General features: G+C 35.3%; 1 protein-coding gene across 6 annotated transcripts; it reads right to left on the bottom strand.

Moving 5' to 3' along the window:
* Nucleotides 1–5,124: 5,124 nt before the first annotated feature.
* On the bottom strand, nt 5,125–9,338 carry LOC132615589 (uncharacterized). 6 transcript variants are annotated; one of them, XM_060330202.1, is made up of 6 exons: nt 8,504–8,831; nt 7,937–8,379; nt 7,553–7,613; nt 7,340–7,466; nt 6,120–6,171; nt 5,125–5,529 (listed from the first exon to the last, which is right to left on the bottom strand). In XM_060330202.1, the coding sequence occupies exons 2-6, from the start codon at nt 7,967–7,969 to the stop codon at nt 5,521–5,523; spliced, it is 282 nt and encodes a 93-aa protein (XP_060186185.1). In that variant the 5' UTR covers nt 7,970–8,379; nt 8,504–8,831; the 3' UTR covers nt 5,125–5,520. The 6 variants fall into 6 exon arrangements, 5 of the variants coding, with proteins under 5 accessions (XP_060186185.1, XP_060186186.1, XP_060186183.1 ...); XM_060330203.1 differs by having other exon boundaries at nt 5,125–5,543; nt 8,504–8,829; XM_060330200.1 differs by having other exon boundaries at nt 5,125–6,171; nt 7,937–7,990; nt 8,333–8,379; nt 8,504–8,816.
* Between the last annotated feature and the right edge of the window lie 15,294 nt (nt 9,339–24,632).

Raw genomic sequence — 24,632 nt, 5'->3', positions numbered from 1 at the left:
AACACTTAGTGTGTTTTTTCATACTTTGACCAATGATTAGTCGTGTGTGAAGACTCCGAAACGTCAATATTTTATATAGAACCTGATATTTTTTTCTGCGTACAATAATGTAGGCTCAATACATCAAGGATACATAGACGTTTGGATAGTCATTTTAGGGGTTGAAAAGGTGCCTGAAATAAGTTTTGTTTGAAAAAACTTAGTGTTTGACTGTAAGGTTATTTTAGTCAACTTTATATATCGAGAAAATTAGTCAGCTTTATTTTCAAAAATTGAAACCGCAGAAGTGAAATTGACATTCACAGCTACATTACCCCGGGAGTTTTACGTTGAAATCTATTGCGTATCATCATCTTATAAGTAAACAAAACTGAAAATTTTACGCCAATTTGGGGGAAAATCGAAATTGAATGGGATAAAAGGCGTTTTTTTTAAAATCGGCTCGGCCAAACCGCCTTACGGTTGTTTGCCCGCACAGATCTCGAAAAAATACGCAAGTTCAAAAAAAAAAAACGCATAAAACGGACGTCCGAGCGCAAAGTTATGACCATCTAAAGTTTGACCACTTTACAACTAGTTTTTCTCCCTATATTTTTTAGAATTATATTTATATTCAAAATAAAGTTATGTCGTGATTAAAAAATAACACGCGTAAATCAAAACTTTAAAAAATAAAACACTTAAACCTTAAACAAAACTTACTTCGGGTACCTTTTCAACCCCTAAAATGACTATCCGAACGTCTACGTATCCTTGATGTATTGAGCCTACATTATTGTACGCAGAAAAAATATCAAGTTCTATATAAAATATTGACGTTTTGGAGTCTTCACACACGACTAATCATTGGTCAAAGTATGAAAAACACTAAGTTTGAAATTTTCAAACAAAACTTACTTCGGACACCTTTTTAACCCCTAAAATGACGATCCGAACGTCTACGTATCCTTGATGTATTGAGCCTACATTATTGTACGCAGAAAAAAATATCAGGTTCTATATAAAATATTGACGTTTCGGAGTCTTCACACACGACTAATCATTGGTCAAAGTATAAAAAAACACACTAAGTGTTGCAAAAAAAAAAAAAAGTTTACCAAATTTTTTTTTTAGTGCTCGAAAAAAAAAAAAAACTTTAGAGGTAAAACGTGGATCAGTCCACGTTTTACAAAATATATTTGTAAAACGAGGACTGATCCACGTTATACAAAATATATTGATACGTTTAATTTTTTATTTTTTTTTAATTTTTGTTGACAACCGCAAACTTTTTTGGGGGTATATCGTGGGCTGATCCACGATATACCCCTTTTGGTATATACATTTTTGGTCATCCCCTTTTGGTAAATACCGTGTATTTTTATACCCTTTAGGCTCCGGACTCCATATCAACTCTTTCCAATTCTTAAAATTCTTCAAAAGAAGTTTGCATCTTCATCAGTAAAATGTTTTAGGTGTTCACCCAAGGAGTTACTGAAATGGAAAAGAGAATAGGGGTGTGGAAGTGTGAGTATTATGGGCGAAGCCACCTTAGACGAAGGGTGGTTAGGTGCACACCCTTTGTCGGAAATTACGCTCTGTACACAGGGGCGGATCCACCCTAAAAGGTGGGGGTGGCATGACACCCTGTAGATTAATAATTTTTTATATATATTTATGTTGTAATTTGCTTAAATTAGGTTAAATATTTGATCCTATCACCCCCAGTCTTAAATTAGACAAAGGTGCTATGGCTGGTAGACACAAGTTTGAATCTATCTTGAACATTTTTCGACTCTCATTTTTCTTTGTGTTTTTTACTTCCTTTGTACCAGTAATTCCCTTTTCAGCTCTCCTAATTTTCTATTTATCTTTTTATTATTTATATTGTCTTTCCTCATTTCTATTATTTTATCTGTGATCTCTAGCGAGAACACACAAATGGAAACTTTAAAATCCTTTAAATTAAGCATTTCTCTTAATCTCAAATATGTGAGTATTTAAATTGAAAAACTTGGGTCTCAATGGGAATTTTGGATTGAGATAAAAATTCAATTTTTTTTTAATAATTTCTTTTATTTATTACTCCCTCCGTCCATGTTTACTTGTCTATATTTGACTTGGACACTCTTAATAAGCAACCCAAAAAAAAAAAAAAAAATGAAACATGAATTGGAGTACTTAATAATAAGGGTAAAATAGGTATAAAATGGTAATTTATGTCTTCATTTTTCAAACTATATAACTTACAAGTAAAAGTGGACACATATTTTTAATATAATGGACAAATAAAAATGGGCGGAGGGAGTGTATTATAAAAATTTATGCTATTGTATAATTGTTAAATTCAATTTAAATCACTTTACTAGTTAAATTGTGATGGAAATTTTGTAAGCACTGCTTAAAAAAAAAATATGAAATTTATGATTTATTTTTGAGAACCTGTAGTTTATTTAATCCTACATTTAGTTATGGTGTGTATTTACCTATTAAAGAGTTTTTCTATTGTTTTTCTTATTTTGATTAGTGTAATTCCCTTATTGAAGATGTTATTTTACTTGTGCAATTTTTTTTTTAATATATAGAAGAGACGCAAGTCCCTTGGTGAAAATATTGATTTTACTTTTGTTGTTAATGGGTGTTAATGAGTGTGATTCCTTGTTTAAGATGCTAATTATGTTCGTTTATTGATTTTTGAGATGTAATTTCATATTTGCAAATAAAAAAACCCTATTAAGTTGACCCGAATAAACTAAAAAGAGAGATGGACCCGACCCAAATACACGTTCCTAACAAGATGTACATTGAAGAAAATTGTGGCACCCGCCACCTTCAAATCCTAGATCCGCCTCTGTCTGTACATAGGTTAAATGTTAGTTATTATGAGTATATATTTAATTTTGCACACCCTTAATACAAGTGAGAAGAAAATTTGCACACCCTTTCCCAAATTCTTGGCTCCGCCACGGGTGAGTATGGGGCTAAAGTGGGTATAGAATTATTCCGTAAAGGGGGTATAGAATTGAACTATGAACTTTTATAGGATTTTTTAAGTATCCAGATGAAGCTATCAAGGAAGTTATATCGATAGAGAAGTTAAAAATGTTATCAGTGAGCAAAACACGCATCTGATGTTTATGATCTATGTTTCTCTGTTGAACACTGAGAAGGAAAATGAAAAAAGTAGAGGAATACAATTCTGGCCTTTAAAATTTGAATGGAAACGTGGCCTTAATTCAGAACCCCGTTAACAATCACCGAGGTTTATGTACTGGAGGTGATCCAAATTCGGAGGTAAAGCTTCTCTATTTGTTCAGTTATGTAATCATGAATGAAAGAGAGAGATATGAAGTTCTAATCAACATAACACATACCTTAATTGTAATAACGTTAAAACTTATGTCACACCCTGCACAATCAAATAAGAAATATTATTCAGGATAAAAAAGAAAGTGAAATTAAAATTTTGGAATGCTAGAAAGACGCCTACCTCTTGTAGCCTTTTTGCCTGTACAAAATTTTAGCAGCGTTTTGTTCGTTGTAATTCATACCATAAGCGAGACGCAAGAAGCTTAAAGAACATTCAAGGAAGGATTAAGAGTTCTATTGCTTTATTACCAAAAAAAAAAACAAAAAAAATGCTTGCTTTAAACCAAATAAACTCATCAAAAACCCAAAACTAAACTCAAATATAATATACTCACAAAGTAGTCCAAAAACGTGAAGTTATTGCTATTGCCGAATCCCAATTGTTCAATCCCGCAGGAGGACATGAAAAACTCTTTATTTTTTGTTTAGACTTCCATAACTGTACATTGTTCAAGTAAGATTCTTTCGTGCACAAAAATATACATAATGTTAAACAATTATTCAATTTACATGATGGAGAAAAATAAGTAAAAAAATCCAAAAAACATGCACATAAACAACTGAAAATTCAGGAAGGAATGAGGATATGAAACAAACATACCTTACGAATGAGAATAATGAGGAAGAAGAACAATTCACCTAAAGGCACAGTTGCAAGCCATGAACTGTGGTACATAAGGCCTGAACATTCAAAATATACATAATAATAATAAACCAAAGAGGGGGAAAAAAAAAGCACAAAAAGTTATTATTAAGTTGTAACTATTGGAAGAAGTTCTGAGCAGCAGTGTATGCCAATTGCCATATATATGGTGATTCATACATAGTATGAATTTGGTTGAGGAATTTTCTAATAGAGTGGGTAATGGTGAAGTAAAAATAGCAGAGTGAGATTAGGACAGTGAGGGGGAAGATATTAGATACGAGTATATGATTAATTTGGCACATTAATATAACATTTTGGAATACAAAAAGGCAAAAGTTTATACAGAGATGCATGAAATCAAGCACCAATCAAACACGACGCTGTGTACCTTTTGGATATTTCCCACAGATTGTAAATTGCCTCTGCTCTATTAATTTTGCCATCGGAATTGAAAACCTCAGGGTTTTGGCTTGAAATAGCGCGGTTGATGTGCTGCATTCTTCACTCTTGTTGATTAATTTCTGTTTTTGGCGAACATTGACTCAGATTCTAGCCTATGGATTGATTGAAGAATGCTCGAAGAAAAGTAAAAGACGGAAGGTTTGGTTTGAAACGACGTGAAGTAATTAATTTTAACAGCTGCGTGGGCTTGGGAAAATAAACGGCTGTAGATGGGTTTAATAAGGGAAATAAACGGACAAAATATATTGAACGTTTTTTCAATTTAATTTCAGTGGAAGAAAAGAATTAAAGAAGGGAAAATTTTCAAAAAATTGAGGAAAAAGATAAGGGATAAATGTTAATGCCGGGCAAAGAGACATGCCATGTCACCTGCACTATGCCGAGCTTTAGTATATATACTAGATGAAATTAGCCCGTGCAAGCACGGGCCCAACACTTCATAGCAGCGTATTCCGTTTTGGTATATAATTTGCTAGCGTACAAACTGTAATGTTAGCTAAGGTTCAAGTATTAGTGTAATATTCAGTTAAGATTCAAACTTGTTCACCAATGGTTGTGCAGTCAAGGAAATTATAATTTAGCTTATGGGTAGACATCAGATGTCCTTACTTTGGAATTCTGCAGAAAAAATGGGATTTATTGTTTAATAACCCAAACATACTGTCATATCTTCTTAAGCAAGAGCAGTTTTAAAGAGCCCTACGGAGTATACATAGCTGCTGACTACACATGCTACATAAAAATTTCTTGAAAGAACCAAACTTTTTTTTAATAGTACAACTTCAAAGCCAAAAGGTTAAATGCCTTAAAAGGACATGACATGAAACATCACACGAAATTCAACATTCTACAATACACTGCTAACACTAAATTGATTTTGCCCACTAATGTTCTTCATCGTCATCCTTACATCAGAACTTCCTGACAGCCTCCATGCTCCACATTAAATATTGCCAAAATGTGGAAAGCTTTGTGCAACTATTGGCGCCAAGTTTACTGTGCGGTAAATCACCTCACAGTATGAGTTCACCAGCAATATGCATGGACGTATTTCTAAAAAGGTGTCATGCCACCTGCAAGCTTAGAACTTCACCTATGTGGTTAGCAAGGCCGCAAAGATCAACCAGATAATAACCATGATGCACAACAGAAATAACCTCATAATATTCCTGCATAAAATATAAACATAAACAGGCATCTCTTTTATCCGCCAATCTTGCACGATTGCAAGTATGCAAGATACAACCCGGGGGTTTTTATGGGTCAAACCCATGTATCAGAACATTCAAAAAGGTTTATCCACACGTCCCGTGGGTGTTGATAAGACGGGAATCATATGTGAACAACAGAGGGGAGGATAAAGAACATTAAAAGACCAAAAACCTTGGTTTTCTGGCAATGGACTCCCCATTTCAAACATGATGCCTTTATCGTTAATTTCCTTTGTACGATATCAAACTTAAATGGTTTTCATGGATAGAATATGAGGTAAACTTCCCATCCTCATATAGTATGTGTCTTTTAGGAAAAAGAGATGAGCTTCATAGGAGAATCATTGAAGAGTAAGGATAACACCAAGAGAGACAGCAAAAAAATCAAATTTATTTCCAGCAACTTTTCCCAGTAAGAGAGGTAAGGAGTAAAATCTAAAACTGAAACAAACCTGATTCTTTTTCTGCTTCAGTCTCTCCTTTCTGGTACACACAGTCTTTAATCTGATTACATAAATAGAATGAGTTAAAGATAAATCTTGCACGTTTTATGCGGAAAGTAAAAGCTGCCACATATTAATAGTTCATGTATTTGAGAAATTTTAACGTAAAATAAGTCGTCGAGTATCAAGTACTTTGATGTTACTAATTTCGAAATACGTAATAGACCCATTTAATTAAAAAGGCAATTCACATTCTCTCTATATTCTTCCAGCGAACAGAGAATTTAGGAACAAACGGATGGCGTCCAACGATCCACTCCTCATCTAGCTCACCTCGATTTTCAACAGCCTCATTGCCTCTATAAGTCCAATTGTTTCTTGTTTTCGGTTAACTCCTAAAAATTAGAACAAATTACCTTGTGCTGGTTCTTAGAAAAGGTAAAGTAACTCACTTTGCCAACTACAATCCGTCTCAAAGCAGGAATGCTTGCACATTAGTCAGAAACACAGGAACTCTAGAGACAAAGTTGAATCAAAATTGAGATTCTACTTATATCAATTTTTTATTCTTAAGCTATGGTCTCTTGATTTGAAAATACTGAAAAAAGTGATGGTTTAGCAGAAATACGACATAGCGGGGAAATAAGATGTTGAATTTTTCCTTTGGTCTGACCTTTTTCTAGAACCAAAGATCTATTCTATATTTCTATTTGGCTTTGATTTGCAGTATGGAATCTGAAAATTCTTTTGTTTGTTTGGAAAATGGAAGAGGTACAATCACAACATTCCTTGGAATTTTTCTCTAAATTGCCCTATAAAAGCACATAGTATGTTTTTTTGAAACTGATAACTGTTAAAAGCACATAGTATGTTAAAACTTTGTTAGTCTAACTTTATCAAAGAGATAAACACCTTTTTTCAGGAGTCGTCATTAGTTGAGAAGTTAGAATCGCCTAGACTTTGAGCTTAGTTGTAGGATTCTTCTATATAGTTTCAGATCTTTAAAGGAGCTTTTATAATCAACACCCTTAATTTAAGCTTAATATCTTACTTATAAGTTGTATCTCATTAACATTAGTCATTATCTAAGGGACAAATTGAGAAAAGACAGAGCACTGAAACTGTACATTAATCAAAAGTAAAAAGAGAATACAATTTGGGTACAAGATATATAGTTGATCTTAACCACATATGCAGATAAAGTGAAAAATATATGATTGACAGCTTACGTTTTCCTTTGACGTGCAGAGTTAAGAACCCGGTTCCACTCCGGTCCTTCAGGGAATTCTGAAGAGCTGAAGAGATGCATCTCCCATTTGTGAGCTTCCAAGCTCCCATTTCTACACACTTCAATATCTATAAATTTCAGAATTAGCACACATCCATCAACCAAAAATATAAATAAATCTTCTAATTAAGAAAACAAAAGCATATAGGATTACCGAAAGAAGAGACATCCAATTCCAGCCGTAACTCTTCTCCTTCAAGATTTAATCTCCGACCCTAACAAAAAACTAAATCAGCTTGCGTAACGATGCCTTTATATAGATTAAGAAATTCTCTTCTAAAAACAGGTATAGGAAGAAGACATAAGTAGCTAGCTTCTTCACTTTCTAAAAATTGAATCAGTTTAGTGTATAAAATTCACTGCAGTATCATATATTGTTAATCGAACTCTAATGCTTCATTGGTAATTAGCACTTCTCACATCTCGAATTTAGTACCCTGGGTCAAAATTATGGAACCTCAAAAACGCAATCAGAGATACAATTTAAAACAACAATAAATATATCACCAATAAAACAACTTTTGAACTATACGATTACCTTAATGAAGCGTATTGGAGCTGCAAAGTACATTAGACGAAACCCCAATTTTTTCTGTCAAAAACACGATTCCACAAGATAAACCGACTCTTTAGTAATGCCGATGAAAATCGAATTGTGCTAAATCGAAAAAAGGAGCTATTTACCAAAAGAAACCGAAATTAAAGAATGTACCAATTTAGGTAAAAACAAAATAGAAGAACATATGAACCATTAAAAAGATGTAAATAGGAAAACCCAAATATTAAAGAGCTATCTGGTTGTAAACCGCCAAATCTCGTGAAATATTAATACATGAAAGGCCACATATGAAGCTCCTAGGGCTCAATGATGCCAAAGCTGAAGAAGAAAAAGCAGAGGATTTTGTGAAAATAAAATGAGGAGGAGGTTGGTTACCACAGAGAGTCAGCAAGCAGCAAGAGAAAGCATGTGTTGTAGAACACCTGCCAAAACAGAAAAGTAAAAGAAATTATCCAATTGCTTCGGGCATATAATCAAACATAAGAAAAACCAAGCGAAGAAGATCAAAAACTGTAATAGATTCAAAGTTTATGATGTGAGAATTACTGGTGCATAGCATATGCTGTAGCTATATAAACAATAACTCTCCAAACACCAAATCCAATAAAAGAAAACATGCTCCTCTTCCACTGCAATATCACATTCCTCAAACTCAATGTTTAAAATTAAAAAATACAATAATGAAAGACCACACATACTTTATGGAAATTTCATATCTCAAAAAAAAAAAAATAGTAGCAATTTTAAATATAGAAAATCATATTTATCAATTTTTCACAAAATGGTTTCACTTAACAGATAATACATTATCAAGGCTATATATAATAGTTTCGAAACTCGTCAAACTTATGGGGTCTTACATCTATAACCTTATGTATGACCTTAATCCTCTAAGTCGATTTTTCTTAACTCATCTTAACATATCGCTCTGTCTTTTATGTGCAAACATCATCGTACTTGTAACCAATTTATCGTACGTCTGACAAATGTTAGGGATATCCCTTGATCAGAAATAGTACAATGAGATAAAGGTGACACCTTTTCTTTTTTCTTTTTTAATGAGTAGGGTTTGAAAATAGAGCATACATAGAACCTTATTGAAAACATGACTTAAAATAATTACAAAGAACCATTGCAGCAAAAATGACTCAATTTACAAGAGGTGTAAGATAATAACTTTAACTCTCCAAAATCTCTTAAAAAATTTGTCGTTAGCGACCCCTTGTATACATAAACCATTGAGACAAAGTACATGATCACATTAGCCTAGGAGTGGTAATACCAAAACAACCAGTTCTTTATGAGTCTGTTTGGATTGGCTTATAAGTTGCCTATAAGCTATTTTCAGTTTTTTTGCGTGTTTGACTTGCCAGCTTAAAATTATTTTGTGTTTAAAATAAGCCTAAAAAATTAATTGGGCTCATTTGGCTTAGCTTATCTAAAACAACTTATAAGTTGTTTCGAAACAACTTATAAGCAAAAAAAAAAATTAGACTACCCCGATTTATTTATTTTTTTACTTATAAGTTGTTTTCAGCTTATAAGCTGCTTTTTTTAAGCCCATCCAAACAGGCTCTATCTCAATCTTTCTTCACGACATACATGCCTTGCCTTCACTGGGGAGCTTTATCAAATAGCTTGGCTGCATCAAAGTATCTCCTCGGTCTTTCTACCTTAATTTCAGTTATCTACTCACAATCACACCATATTTATACACATAATAAACCATTCTCTTTTATTTATTCTCTGTACTTTTCAACTCAAAATTAAAATGTTTTTTACTTCTATATATAGAACCAACGACTGTATATAAAGAAGAAAAATAATCATGAACTTCAGCCATGAAAAAGATAACATTTTCAAAATAATTGACTTTCTAATATACTAGGAGATATGCCCCTCCAAAGTTGACTAAAAATCTGCCGGCACTTCTCAAAGTTTTGTCAAACTTATTTCCTTTAATTTGCTTGATCTCGAAATCTTCCGAAACTCTCCATACATGATATTTATCATTTATTATACATGATAATGGCCATGTTCTTGTGTTTCAAAATAGTCTTTCCCGATTACGACTTACGAGATCGTAATTCATCCTTTACTTCATTGTTACATACTTCCCATGGCTTGTACCTTCCAAAACATCATGGGACGTCTCCAATACTCCATTACTAATGTGATGTACGTGTCATGCTCATGCTATGAAAGTGCGGGGTGTAACATTCTCCCCCCCTTAAAAAACATTCGTCCTCAAATGTTGAGGTAGAGTTCGCTTTGAGATAGATGTCAATGTTCTTACATGTATTTGTCGGTATTTACTGTACTTACTTGCCGTCTTACTTGCTCATTTAAAACTGAACTTATCCGCATTATGCAGTTTATCCTTCCTCTTTTGTAGCCAAAATTTATGCCTGTACTCAAGGTCATCCCTTTTCTTATTATTTGTCTGTCTACTAACTCTCCATGCTTTATCGCTTTCATTGTCTCTTTAGCCTTCGTTGTTTACATTCTTGTATGCCCTTTCATCCCGTGCTTACCACATACTTTTATCCAATTTTGATCTCATCTTTTTTTTTCCAGAAATTCTTGTCCTCTTCGATCCCCACGTATCTTTCTTACGTTTCACAGATGTCCCAAGCCTTTATCTCCTTGGAGTTGACTTATTCTTATTCTTACCTCCTTAAAGATAACCTCAAGGCTGATAACATTTAGCATCCTTTGCTTTCTATAGCAGTCGAATTAATCTTTGCGGTACTTTATCTTTCAACTAGTTTAACACCAAGATGTCTTGCTTAATTTCTCTTTCCTTCAATTGGACTTCTGGCACTTGGCTAACTAACGGCAATCTTTGTACTTATATCGAAAACATCTCAAACCTCTTCTTTTAACGATTCATTTCTTTCAATTTACTCTTAAAGTTTCTGATCCTTAGTTCAGCTAATAAATTAGGGGTGAATTCAGAAGTTTGTCGAAAAATAACCAAGATTCTTAGTCATGCAGCGAATTCGGATCTTTTCATTCTTTCTTTTGTCTGTAACCTTCATTTTTTCCTTTTCCAATAAGAGCCATCATGTTGCTTGGTCCACGAGGTTTCATTGTCACCCGATTGATCTAATCAAACGCAATATCCTTTGATCACTTCCTTTGGGTATCTCCTCTTATTTTTAAACTTTTCCCGATTATCACTTAATAAGTCTTTCCCATAGTTTGACGCAATTATCTGTCATTTCGATTTACCAATCAAGCGGATCTCTTAATTCCTTAAATGTCCATCTCCTTTAATTATATCCTTGAATCCTTTTCCTGCGATCTCGTCTTCACGGCTTCACCTTCCGTTGACTTAATTCCTCTTATTTCGCAGCTCTCTATTTCTCTACTAGTGGGCAACTTTCTTATTTCGCTGCGGCACTTTTCCTTGCTTGCTTCTCTAGTGCTACTTTAGATTACGCTCTTAGTATTAATCGATTTTATATACATATCATTCCATCTCCTTTTTAATGCTTTTATCAAACTCCTTAATGCCTTGCAATGTCATCACAGTTCCACTAATGGTAGCGCCCAGATGGCTTGCAATAGCATTTCCTTGCCAATGGCTTATTATTATCATTAACTACTTTACCTCGTATTACTCATCAAATGCGTCAAAATACATAGCCAAGAGCTCTATATTCAAATGGGACTCCATTCGACCCATACAACAATCCTCAGCACCATTCCTTATACACTTGTATACAATATTTTCTTATCATCGTTGTTATCCCCTAACACAAGATTATACTTATAACATACTAATGATTATATCTCCGGCTAATCTACTATTCAAAATATCTTCAAATCCATGGTTGAATCCTTCCTCCAATTTCCTCTCCTCAAATCTTAACATCATTATAACATAACTCATAAGTAGGAGGCTAAAATAAAATCTTACTTAATCACAACTTCCTTTCAATACGAGTGTTCTTCTCTCCTTAAGTCCTTGGCTCTCCTATACTAGCGGCTAATAGAGATTTAACGAGATTCCATTCTTCTTCAAATATTATCGTCGTCCCCACACCATTTTACTATCCATTTCATCAGGACGATTATTTATATGGTCCTGTGACATATACTCTCACGATTTAATATAAACGGTGACTTATGATTTCACGACGCATGAGATATTTTCTAATCTCAGGTAGTACTGCTGCCATGCTACCTATAGGCATACTGTCTTTCTTTCTTTTGACGATCCTTGAGAATCCTATAAATATTCCTCTTTTAAAACTCTCATCTCTTCCAACGCTGCAATTTTTCTTTAGTAAGCCCGTCTGTCCCTGATACTTATCCTTGATCATTTATAGGCCTTCTCACTTCCTCCGTTATCTTTTTGGGGTACGTTTGCTGCATATTTAATTGTAACAAAAAATTTCTCTGGTACGACCGATTCGAATCATAGCCCGGAGCACAACGTATTGCATTGACAAAACTTATTTCCTTTGGTTTGCTAAAACTTCATTATCTTGTCATGCCTCCTTTCCCCTGTCTGTCTCATAATATACTTGCATTTAGTCCATTTCCACTTTTCTTTAGCACATCCTTGCTATATTAGTTCATCTCGCATTTTGACTCCTTCTAGCCGGTACATTTCTTTCTTCTGTACTTGGGAATATTCTAATTCGTCTAAGAATGTTCTCATATACCAGTAGCATTCGAGTATTGACCATCTTTGGTAGTCAATTAGCCGACCCTAGCGATCCTTCAACTCTTCTAGTCCATATAATGTTGGAGTTACTTTTATCGCATGGGTTGACTTATTTCTCTTTTGCTAACTGGATTCTTGTACCAAGTCATCCATACATATTGGACACAACACAAACCACTTCCTTCCTTCATGCCTAATAGTCCCCTAGATTAATGAATCAATGGTGACATCGGAATTCGTTAGGTTCCTTATAGAATGCCCGACTATACCATGCTCCTTCAGCTGTAAAATAGTGCATTACATTTATTCATACGTATATACCATTATTGGTCTGGTCAGAAAAAAAAACTGTGCAGGACCCCGCTTTCCTTCCGCGATGCGGACGGAAAGCGCAATGTCCTGAGACCTTCCCCTTTCCTTCCGCGATGCGGACGAAAAGCGAAAAGTTCTGAGGCCTTCCGCTTTCCTTCCGCGATGCAGAAGGAAAGCTTGATCCTGGAGCTGATTTTGGATGAGAAGTCAATGATCTGATCTTGGCCTTTCGGAGTGACATACGGTCATAACCTCCGAATGAATTATGGAGCTCATATCGAATCCAAGGAATTAGCTTAATGATGATAAACATGATAATATGGTAAGAATCAATCAAATAAGTAAGGCATTAAGATCTGAAATACATAGCATAGGAATGGAGTGAAGTTGTTAGGGAACGCTCATGTTCATGTTCTAGTTGGGTTCGTGCCAAAGGAAGAAGGAAAACGAACACCTTACATACTTTATCCGTCAAGCCACCACTTAAAGAGTTCCTTACATCGAAGCTTGCCCTTTACCCGAGCCTATATATCGAGAAATATATCATTAATCATACTTTCATCGCATTTCCATCAACTTATAAGTACTCATAGACATCCTTTCCCCAGTACCCTTGAGATTTCTCTTACTCTTGGTTCTCGATTCCGAGTTGGGTTTATATCATACCAGTAAAAGTCAATACTTTCTCTCATATTCTCGCGATTCGTCCTTTTCTTAATTTAGCTCATAGTGTCCCATGGTTTCTCTTAACTAATTGTTTGTATCATAATCATGCGTCATAGTCTTTCTAATGTCCCGCCGATTCTTGTTCTCATCATGAAATTTTTAGCAAAATACGCCCTTTTCTTTCTTCCTTCGTTCATTTCTTGTTTCCCTTTACGATAGCATAGCTTGCTCGTATGTATGTTTATTTCTCGTATATTCGTCTTGAAGGTCCTTCTAGATTTCTGTTGCTCTTAAAGTGCTCTTTTCCCATTTGCCACTTAATAGTATTTATCTGAAAGTTTGCAGAACATTCCACAAAGAGTACAAACCCATCTTGATTCTCGCATATATATATCTATATATATATATATACACTTCTAGGGTGGAACTTTCCCGTACTCGTTAACTTCCTTCCCATATCAATATCTCTTTGTTATCACTTACTAACCAATCTAATCTATAAATCGTAATACTGTATTTGAGTTCCTGATGTCAACTTTCTTTATGTTTCCAATAGGTCCCAATCCGTCGAAATCTCGGATGCAAATCATCCCAGTTTCTTAACTACTAATCATTTTTCCCTCCAGGATTCCTCTCTTAAATTAAATTAAGATCATTCTAAAACTTCTCTTTGAAAGCGTCCATAATTGTTCCTTCAATCATGGCTTACCAAACGGCTGATGGTCACATTTTTCCCTTTACTCTTTCTCTATAGACATGCAAACAATTCAATTTGCAAAAACATTTCGACAGAGTTTCCTCTATAATTTATACTACCTCATTCCTGCACACAGCCCAGAAAACACATCCAATGCCCCACAGAGCAATCACAAATACCCATAATATCCTGCTCAAGTTCTTATATCAACGTCTATCCATATTAATAAAACAGAAAACATACCTTTCGAATGAACAACTTCAATTCGAAGCAATTTCCTCGTAGCGACATAATCAAAACATTTGGGGTAAGAATCATGGACCTCATATCCTATGATTTAGCTCTATGGCACGATCTAAGATGAGAAAGAAGAGTAACCACCCTAGGTGCCCCGTAGCCTCCTGTTTATAAATGTGGCGCGCTTCATACCATAAACAGGACTCTACTGGACACGACTTTGCAGACAACCCCTAGGACGAACTGCTCTGATACCAATTTGTCACACCCCAGTCCTTGTTGACACCCAATTTTGGCTCATCCTTCTTGAAATTAACGTCTCAGCACAAAATAGCACAAAATGCAACTTTTTGCATATTTTTTAAATTTTAATACGATTTATTGATATTTATCCTTATTTATGCAAAGATTAGGATTTTTATCAATTTATTGTCATTTGAATTAATTTCAATAATCATTACTTTTTCAGAGTCACCTGTACAGATACAGCACAACAGTGCAATTATATTTTAGTAAATAATCATTTGAATTAATTTCAATAATCATTACTTTTTCAGAGTCACCTGTACAGATACAGCACAACATACAATTATATCTTAGTAAATAATCATTTTTATTTCTTCACAGCACATTACATTTTTTTCAAGTATCAATCACATTTTTATCTACATTTTTTAATTGTATATTAATACTCGCATTTTTAAAATTCATCTACCCCTCATATAATTTCTTTTTTCCTTCTTTCTTCTCCACGGACCCTACACGTTTTCTTCTTTTTGACCTCTTCATCTGATCCCAAAAATTTACTCCTTCTTCCCTATTTTTCAACGACACAATCCTTATTTTTCTACACCCAAATTTACACTTACTTACTCTCTTCCTCATTTTCTACATCGTTTACTTTTTCTTTCCTACCCTTTTTGACTTTTCTCCCATTCTTTCCCCCCTCATTTTTTTCAGATTTGTTTCTTCCTCCTTTTCTCCGTGGCCCCCACTCTTTTCTTCTTTTTTTGACTTTGTCTCTCTTTGATTTTCAATCTCACGATCTATACACATGCAAATATTTTCAATTCCCCTTTTTCCTTTTTTTCATCTCTCTTACTCTTTCAATTTTCACCCTTCCATTCCACCTCTTTTTCTTTCTTTATTTGATCTCACCACTTCCTCATTTTTCTCCACATTCAGCTGACCCCCCATTCCTTTCCGAACTCCAACTATCTCTTTTCACTCGTTGCAGAGTTATTCCCTCACCTTAATCATTTTCATTCTCTTCTTTTCTTCAAACAAACACACTTTTGGTACAGACGTAGTTACAAATATTTACATATGTAAACATAGAATTGTATATACTGCCTCAACATATACTTAGATTAGATTTATCTTCTCATTTTGACACTGTCGGATAAGCTTACCTGGGAAACACCATGGTCGGATTTTATTAGATCTGGCCGATGAAGAGATTTCCGTCGATTTCCAAGGCCTCCCCTGTACAATAGACAGATTTTTATTTAAATTTTGTTCATTATTTCTTTAATTCATTTGATAGTTATTTATTCTCTTACTAACACTTTTACTAAGTGTTTATACAGGTACCCGGAGTTACTTCCCGAAGATGACACCCAAAAGAAGTTCAAATAGCTTCTCAAATTCTCTGTTTATGTCCACTATGCTTGTAAGCTTTATATACATACTTCAATATTTAGGTTTAGAATGTACTCTCATCATTAATTGATTAGGTGTACATACTTAGCTAGTCAAATTAATTAACTCACCTTAAGTTGCAGAATAATTTCATGTCCATTCCTTATACCTTTTCACATACTCAAGCTATTAAATTGCAGATAACTTTTTCTTAAATAATTGTTTATATCACATATGTTTTAATTTTTTTTTAAAGCAAATCGTTCATTGTTAAGTAAATACCTTTATAATATATTCATGTAAAGCTAAAATTGTTAGTCAGTGTAATTGTGCACTTTGTTCACTTGTAAATAATCATGTAATACGTATTTTATACATATGTAAATACTTACACCTTTTACTACATGAACATTCATATTAGTTATTCTTTAGTCTAAATTTTATTAATATTTTTGTAAATAATAATCAAGCCTTTTTACACAATCCCTCGTATAATTAAAATTGGTCCAGCCGGGAACCACATTTGTGGATTCTAAAGGATGCCTAATACCTTCCCTTTAGACTAATTGAACCCTTACCTAGATCTTTTGGTTTCGTAAACTTTAAAATAAAATCAACTTTAAAAACTAACTTTAATGAACTTTAGGTGTCCTAATTCACCATAAATAATTAGGTGGCGACTCGGTACATAATTAATCCTTTTAGAGCCCCCTAAGTTGTACTTTGTTTTGCCTTGGTAAAAATAGGGTGCAACAACATGATAGGGCATGATGTGCACCCGACCCTTTACTTAGAGCCGAGCGAACCAGCTGGTTCTCGTTATATTCATAATCTCATTGGACTCTTAAATCACGAAATGAAATGCATAATGAAAGCTTTTCAAAAACATTCTTTTCGTCTTTCTCAAATCAAGTAAAATCTGTAATCATATGAAATTTGTAACATAGTGCATAATGATACATCGGCTTGCAGAGCCGCTTGCAAGACTGACATGCTATGTACGTGACTCTGTCTACAAAGTCTCTAACATAAATTAATATACCATAACATAGATACTCTGACTCGGCAACACTCCGGAAGGAAATGGAGCTCGCCAATCCAGCTGGAACATCTTCTAGCAATATCCTCTACTCATCTGTATACACCTGCGTGGCATGAAACGCAGCGTCCACAAGAAGGGACGTCAGTACGAATAATGTACTGAGTATGTAAGGCATGAATAACACCATAATATAGATATGAAAGGTAACATGGAATAAGAGAGATAACCTGTACATCGGAATGCCTCATAAGGCGGATGTCATGCATGCTTAGCCTTTAAAAAAAAACATTTCTATACATATACATAGTACCATGCCCGGCCATTAAGGCTCGGTGTCATATATATAGTATCATGCCCGGCCATTAAGGCTCGGTGTTATCATCATTAGCCCGCGTCCGGGCCGCCCGCGTCCGGGCCGCCCGCGTCCGGGGAAATATCATAACATGCCCACTGCAGTTGTGTGGACATCTACGTGCCATGCCCGGCCGACTATAGTGCGGCGCGGTGTGAGAAAATACATACATATATATAAAGCATGCATAAGAGCCCAATTAAAAGCCACACTATATCGGAGTGACGTAAGGTCGGTAGCCTCCGATTATATTATGGATCAATCGTCATCGTTTATCTCACCTTGAGGGAACAATGGTCATAAGGTGAGATTACCAACAATGAAGGAAATTAATAAATTGCAAAGTAAGCTCAATCACCTCATAATAAAATAAAGCTCATGTACTTGGAAATCTCTATGAATAAAATCATCTCATAATATCATGAAATCCATATGCCTTCGAGCTTTGATAAGTAAATTCCTCATAATCATCGTCATGGTTATCATAAAAAAAATTATTCATCTTTACAATCATAAAAACTTTAAGAGTCATGAATCTCTAACGTTCTTGGAAATGAAAAATTTTCATGGAATTCATGCATAGTTTGGTAGGAAAAGGATCATGCCTTTAGAAGCTCAATAACATCATAAGGATCACAAAATTCGTGGACTTCTAGCATTTGTGAAACCAATGATATTATGGGTATGACACAGAGGTTTATAACGAAAGGATCATGCCTTTAGAAAGAAAGGGACTAGCCTTAACATACCTGGAAGATAATTTCTCGACTTCCAACTTACTTCCTGTCTTGAACTTCATTTAAGATTATTCATAGCCTCGTAATCTACATATACAACCATTCATACTATTGTTAGAATCATCATCATACGCTCGTCTTAAGCCCTTAATTAAAATCCTTTTAGATTCTGTCGAAATTCGGGCAGCATCTCCCCTGTTTATATGCCTAGCCCGAAATCATAATATCAACAACCAATCAACAACAACAATACCAACATCATACAAGATAAATATATGTATTTTCATCCAAAATTCTCTTCAAACATCAATCCATAAGCCAACAACACCAACACAACAACTATAACTTTTATTCTTGCAATTATTCCTTAATCAATATTGATAAAGAAGAGATTCAATGATTCATACCTTATTTTTACTAAACTAGCAAGATCTTCAATATTTACTTGTTCCCAAGCTAACTCCAACACTAAACGAGATTATAATCGCGCTTGCGCGTTGTCCGGACTTCGATTGATATTCCGTAGCTTGAATTTTGCTCAAGATCCTCACTTATATGTGAGATTTAAGAACCCTTTTGTTGCTGAATTTTCTGGAACATTTTGGAGGATTTTTGATGAATAAAAATGGGATTTTAACCCCTTTTATAGTGGCTAAGTCGGCAGTACTGTAGCAGTACTGTAGCGGTACTGTAGCAGCCCTGTTTCTACTTTGTCAGCTCAGTTTGTAACGCCCATAATTCTCTACTCCGATGTCCTATCAACGAGCGGTTTGTTGCATTATAAACTATACTCGACGAACTTCATTTTAGGATTTTGAAACACCTTAAAACTCCTAATATACTAGGAGATATGACCCTCCAAAGTTGACTAAAAATCTGCCGGCACTTCTCAAATTTTTGTCAAACTTATTTCCTTTAATTTGCTTGATCTCGAAATCTTCCAAAACTCTCCATACATGATATTTATCATTTATTATACATGATAATGGTCATGTTCTTGTGTTTCAAAATAGTCTTTCCCGATTATGACTTACGAGATCGTAATTCATCATTTACTTCATTGTTACATACTTCTCATGGCTTGTACCTTCCAAAACATCATGGGACGTCTCCGATACTCCATTACTACAGTGATGTACGTGTCATGCTCATGCTCTGAAAGTGCGGGGTGTAACAGATACTCCATCTGTCTCAATTTATGTGATACACTTTCCTTTTTAGTCTGTCCAAAAAAGAATGATGCATTTCTATATTTAAAAATAATTTAACTTGAAACTTCTTCTTTTAACCTTAATGAAATGATTTACAATCACACAAATATCTATGGCTTATTTTAGACCCAAGTTTCAAAAATCTTCCTTTATTTCTTAAACTCCGTACCAAGTCAAACTATATCACATAAATTAGGATAGAGGGAGTACAAGAAGATACCTTTATTTTGTAGTTTAATAGCTCACGTGCAGTGTACATGCCTAGGGCCTTCTGTTTATATTGACAGCAAAAATAGCTATTGTCTTTATTTATATGTCTTAGGACCAAACTAATATTAATTACTTATTGGAATAAATGAAGGACCATTAATTCCAATCAAGTTTACACATTCGGACCATTTTGATCATTTTGTCAGAAATTTTAAAACAAGAAAGAAAAAGATCATCTAGAGATTTAAGGTGTGTTCTGTAAGAAGATAAATATTTTCCATAGAAAATCTTTTCTTGGAAGAGATTTTTCTGCTTATTTTTGGGTAATTAGTAAGTCAGCAAAAAGCATTATTCAAGACCATTAACATAAAATTTAGGATATACTATGGGGTGGGAGTGGGAGGTCGGGGTGGCAAGGGATGGGCTGAGGAATGGGAGGTGGGGGGTGGCAGGGGGCAGGGGGCAGGGTGGTCATGGTATGGGAGTTGGGGAGGAGACAATGAGCTTGAAATGCTATTTATAAAACATTCAATTAAGCATTCAATAATTTAATTTCTTACAAAAAAACATTCAATCAAACATGAAAAAATCATATTTTTCTTCCATACCAAATATACCCTTAAAAGGTGTCGTACAACTTGTTCAAAGCAATCTAAATAAAGTGTCGATGTGTCGCAATGTTTGTGTGTGGGATATTGGCGGGTGATAATTTGTTCTATGTACAAGTATATTAAAGGTTCACAAGTTAGTCGTCAAATTTGTCGTGACCTAAAACTGGAGGGTCGTGATCAGAGGTGGAATTATAGAATTTGCACTTGTTTAGTTCTAAGTTGTGTGACTCTTCACTTTGGATGTCACACCTGTGTCGGATTCTTCAAAAATACACTATTTTTGGAGAATTTGACACGCATCGGTTGAAATTTTTGAAGAGAGTCTGAGCAACATAGGTTTAGTTAACTTTTTAACACATATACAAATACAAGGTTTGAATCAAAGTTGCTAGTTCGAATGAACCCGTAACTAAAGCACTGCGTCGGCCCCCACGTGACTGAAACTTAGCAAGCATTCTACCGCCAAGCGAACCCTGAACTTCCATACATATTCTGTTCTATAAATGATGGGACTCCAAGTTGTCCAAAATGGAACATGTACTATGCCAAATCTTGATCTTGCATAGCTTTGTGTTCGTAGTTGTGGCCTTTAAAGAAGGAAAAAACACACTTGTGCACTGTCCATTACTCAGAGGTAAAGAGCACATAGCAAGTCTAGCAGCTTCAGACCAATAGAATCGGCTTTAAATCAAGATTAGACATATTGTTCTTCTCCCACTTTCCAAATATATTAATACATTAAGGCAGAGAAACTGGTGTTTCTTTCCAAAAATAGAAGGATAAGATGCCTAAAGTGATGCTTAATATTGTATCTGCATCCACTTTCTGATATGCTCATAATTCTCATTAGTAAATTGTAATGCCTTCCTGTGGCAAAACCATAGTGGTTGTGGATTCAAACTCAATACTCATTGGGAGAAAATTAAAGCATGAGAAACTTGCATATAATTTCTGAGGTCATAAGCTGATGTTTCATATAATATTAACAAAGAAACTGATTCGACCAATCGCCAACACAAATGATTCAAGAACATTATTGTTACAAAAGTAAATAAAGAGATTGGACTCAATTTTTCTCTCTGTCCCATTCATCTTTTCACTTCCGTTTTTTATACAATGTAAGGGAATCTATTTGCACTGCACTATTGTGCAAGCCATGTGCCCTGCAGCTGGTGGAATTGAATACTATATGATTAAACTAATTTGGTACACTGAACCCTCCACTACAAACTATTACTTTTATTTTTAAAGTGATCTACTTTCCACGCATTCCATCAGCCCATAATATTCTTGTTTTCTGCCATTCCAACACGGTTCCATCAGCCCATAATATCCTTGTTTTCTGCAATTCCAATACCCTCCCTCAAATTGGAGGGGGAGGAACGAACACCCAATTTGCTTAACAAGAAACGATGAGAAGAAGCGGGTAAAGGCTTCGTAAAGAGATCGGCGGGTTGAGACAAAGATGGAAGAAAAGAGAGTGAGATCAAACCATTGAGATATTGTTGACGGACGAAGTGGCAATCAAGATCGACGTGCTTTGTCCGTTCATGAAAGACGGGATTTTTAGTGATATGTATCGCCGCCTGGCTATCGGAAAACAGAGGAATTGGAAGAGAAATGGGTAGATCTAGGTCGGAGAAGAGACGAACAAGCCATGTGAGTTCTGCTACTACTCGTCGCATGGATCGGTACTCTGCCTCGGCAGAGGAAAGGGAAAGGGAGGTTTGTTTTTTAGATTTCCAAGAAATGGGAGATCCACCGAGCGTGACATAAAAGCCACTGATAGATCTGCGTGAGTCTGGGCAAGTAGCCCAGTCAGAATCGCAAAAGGCGAGTAAAGAGAGAGAAGGTGAAGAATTTAAGAAAATGCCTAGACTTGGGTCGTTGAGAAGATATCGGAGAACATGGTGAGCAGCGTTAGATGAGCTTTGTGAGGGTTTTGCATATACTGACTAAGGTGTTGAACGGAGAATGAGATGTCGGGACGGGTATGAGTAAGAAAATTGAGTTGTCCTATTAACCTCCGGTAAGCAGTAACATCGGAAAGAGGTTCACCCATGTCTGCTTGTAACTTGTGGTAAGGGTCCAAAGGGGATGAAACTGATTTCAAACCGAGACAGTTGTATTCGGAGAAGAGTTCAAGTAAAAATTTGCGTTGATTGAGGATTAGTCCCTGTGGCTCGCGGATGATCTCAATTCCCAAGAAGAAATGTAAGTCACCCAAGTCTTTGATTCTAAATTCTGAGTCTAAGAATGATTTTGACTCATCGAGTTATGATTTGTTGTTTCCTGTAAGTAGTATATCATCCACATAAACTGCTAAAATTGAAATAGAAGAATTGTGCACTTTGTAGAACAGTGAATAATCATTCAATGAATGTGTAAAACCTTTGAACTTCAAAGCTGCAGTTAAACGTGAATACCATTGTCGTGACGCCTGTTTTAAACCGTATAACGATTTCTTAAGACGACAAACTTAAGTAGGATCAACAACTTTCAAACCAGCTGGAAATTGCATATACACTTCTTCGTCTAATTCCCCATGTAAGAACGCATTGTTTACGTCTAACTGGAAAAGGCCCCAACCTTTCTTAACTGCCAATGCTAGAACACATCTGATAGTTGTTATCTTAACAACAGGACTAAAAGTTTCAGTGAAATCTATGCCTTCCTTTTGTATATCACCTCTGACAACTAACCGAGCCTTGAGTCTTTCCACAGTACCATTGGAATTCAATTTCACTTTGTAAACCCATTTTGTAGGCAAAGCCTTTTTCCCGGGTGGTAAAGAGACAACTTCCCAAGTGTCATTAGTGATCAAGGCTTCTAGTTCCTTAGTCATAGCATCCTGCCAACCTGGATATAAGACAGCCTGGGAAAAAGTGGCAGGTTCTTGAATATGTGACAAAGAATTAATGTAGGATTGGTTTGAGGTAGACAAAGCAGAGAAAGCAATAGGAGACACTTCTAGAGAGGAGGTGAAACAGGATTCTGAGACATTAGAAGGGTGAATACTGTCACACACATAATCTTTCAAGTAAGCTGGTGTTTTGACTGACCTGGTTGACCTTCTAAGAGTAGTAGGATTCAGAATAGGTGTAGATGGTGTAGGAGGAACCATAGGACCCTGAGAATCAGTGTTTGCAGGACTAGTAAAATATGTGGGACTAGGAGGAGAGGGAGGTTGATCAGTTGCAGCAGGTGGAGATGGATTAGGACCATCTTCAGTAGTGAAAAAAGGTACAGAAGTATCAGGCTGATCATGAGCTAAATGTTCATTAGGGTCATCTAAAGGAAAAGTAGGCACTGTGATGGGGTTAGAAGAAAATGGAAAAATTGATTCATAGAAAATCACATTTCTGGAGATAATGAACTTTTTGGTTTTGAGGCTAAACATCTTGTATCCTTTCTTCCCAAAGGGATACCCAAGGAAAATGCATGGTTCTGCCCTAGGAGCCAATTTATTTCTGCCTTGTGAAAGAGTGGAGGTAAAGGCAAAACACCCAAAACATTTCAAATGAGAGTAAGTGGGGCAGACACCAAAAAGTTTTTCATAAGGTGTTTTAAAAGACAATACTTTAGTAGGACATCTGTTAATAATGTAAGTTGCAGTCATGAGTGCATCCCCCCAAAACTTATGAGGCAAATCTGATTGGAAAAGCAAGGCTCTACAAACTTCTAGGAGATGCTTGTGTTTCCTCTCCACAACACCATTTTGCTGTGGAGTGGCTGCACATGAGGTTTGATGTAAAATTCCTTGAGAGGAAAGAAAACTAGAACTTTCAACACTGGATCCTAGCTCCCATGCATTATCAGATCTAATGATCTTGACCCTTTTATTGAACTGTCTTTCTGTCATTGCCAAAAAACTCTTAAGAATGGAAAAAGAATTGCTTTTAGTGGATAATAAGAAGGTCCAAGTTCCTCTTGTAAAGTCATCTACTATGGTAAGGAAGTATTTATATCCATCATAGGTAGGAGTTTTATAAGGTCCCCAAGTATCAATATGAATTAAATCAAAAGGTTGTTTAGTAGAAATATGACTGTTAGGAAAAGGAAGTTTGTGTTGTCGAGCCAAAGGACAAACAGAACAAGGAACAGAAAATTGTTAACACAAATTGAAGGGGATTCCATTGATATTTCTCATATTTGAAAGAGGCATATGGCCCAACCTTACATGCCATAACTGGCTTTGTGCATTACAAGCAGAATAACAAGAAACAGTGGATGAAATATCCTTTTTGGAATGAAAACTAGTTCTAGAGGTCAGGCTGGCAT

Source organism: Lycium barbarum, chromosome 10, assembly GCF_019175385.1.
Source record: "Lycium barbarum isolate Lr01 chromosome 10, ASM1917538v2, whole genome shotgun sequence".
NCBI classification, from domain to species: domain Eukaryota; kingdom Viridiplantae; phylum Streptophyta; class Magnoliopsida; order Solanales; family Solanaceae; genus Lycium; species Lycium barbarum.
This window is presented reverse-complemented; position numbering and strand designations above follow the sequence as displayed.

Coding starts and splice junctions, on each gene's coding strand:
- LOC132615589 (XM_060330199.1), bottom strand. CDS start 7,969: ATGTACTTTGCAGCTCCAATACGCTTCATTAAG. Junction 7,614..7,936: donor CTCCAATACGCTTCATTAAG/GTAATCGTATAG, acceptor GTTTTTTGTTAG/GGTCGGAGATTAAATCTTGA. Junction 7,467..7,552: donor ATTGGATGTCTCTTCTTTCG/GTAATCCTATAT, acceptor TGAAATTTATAG/ATATTGAAGTGTGTAGAAAT.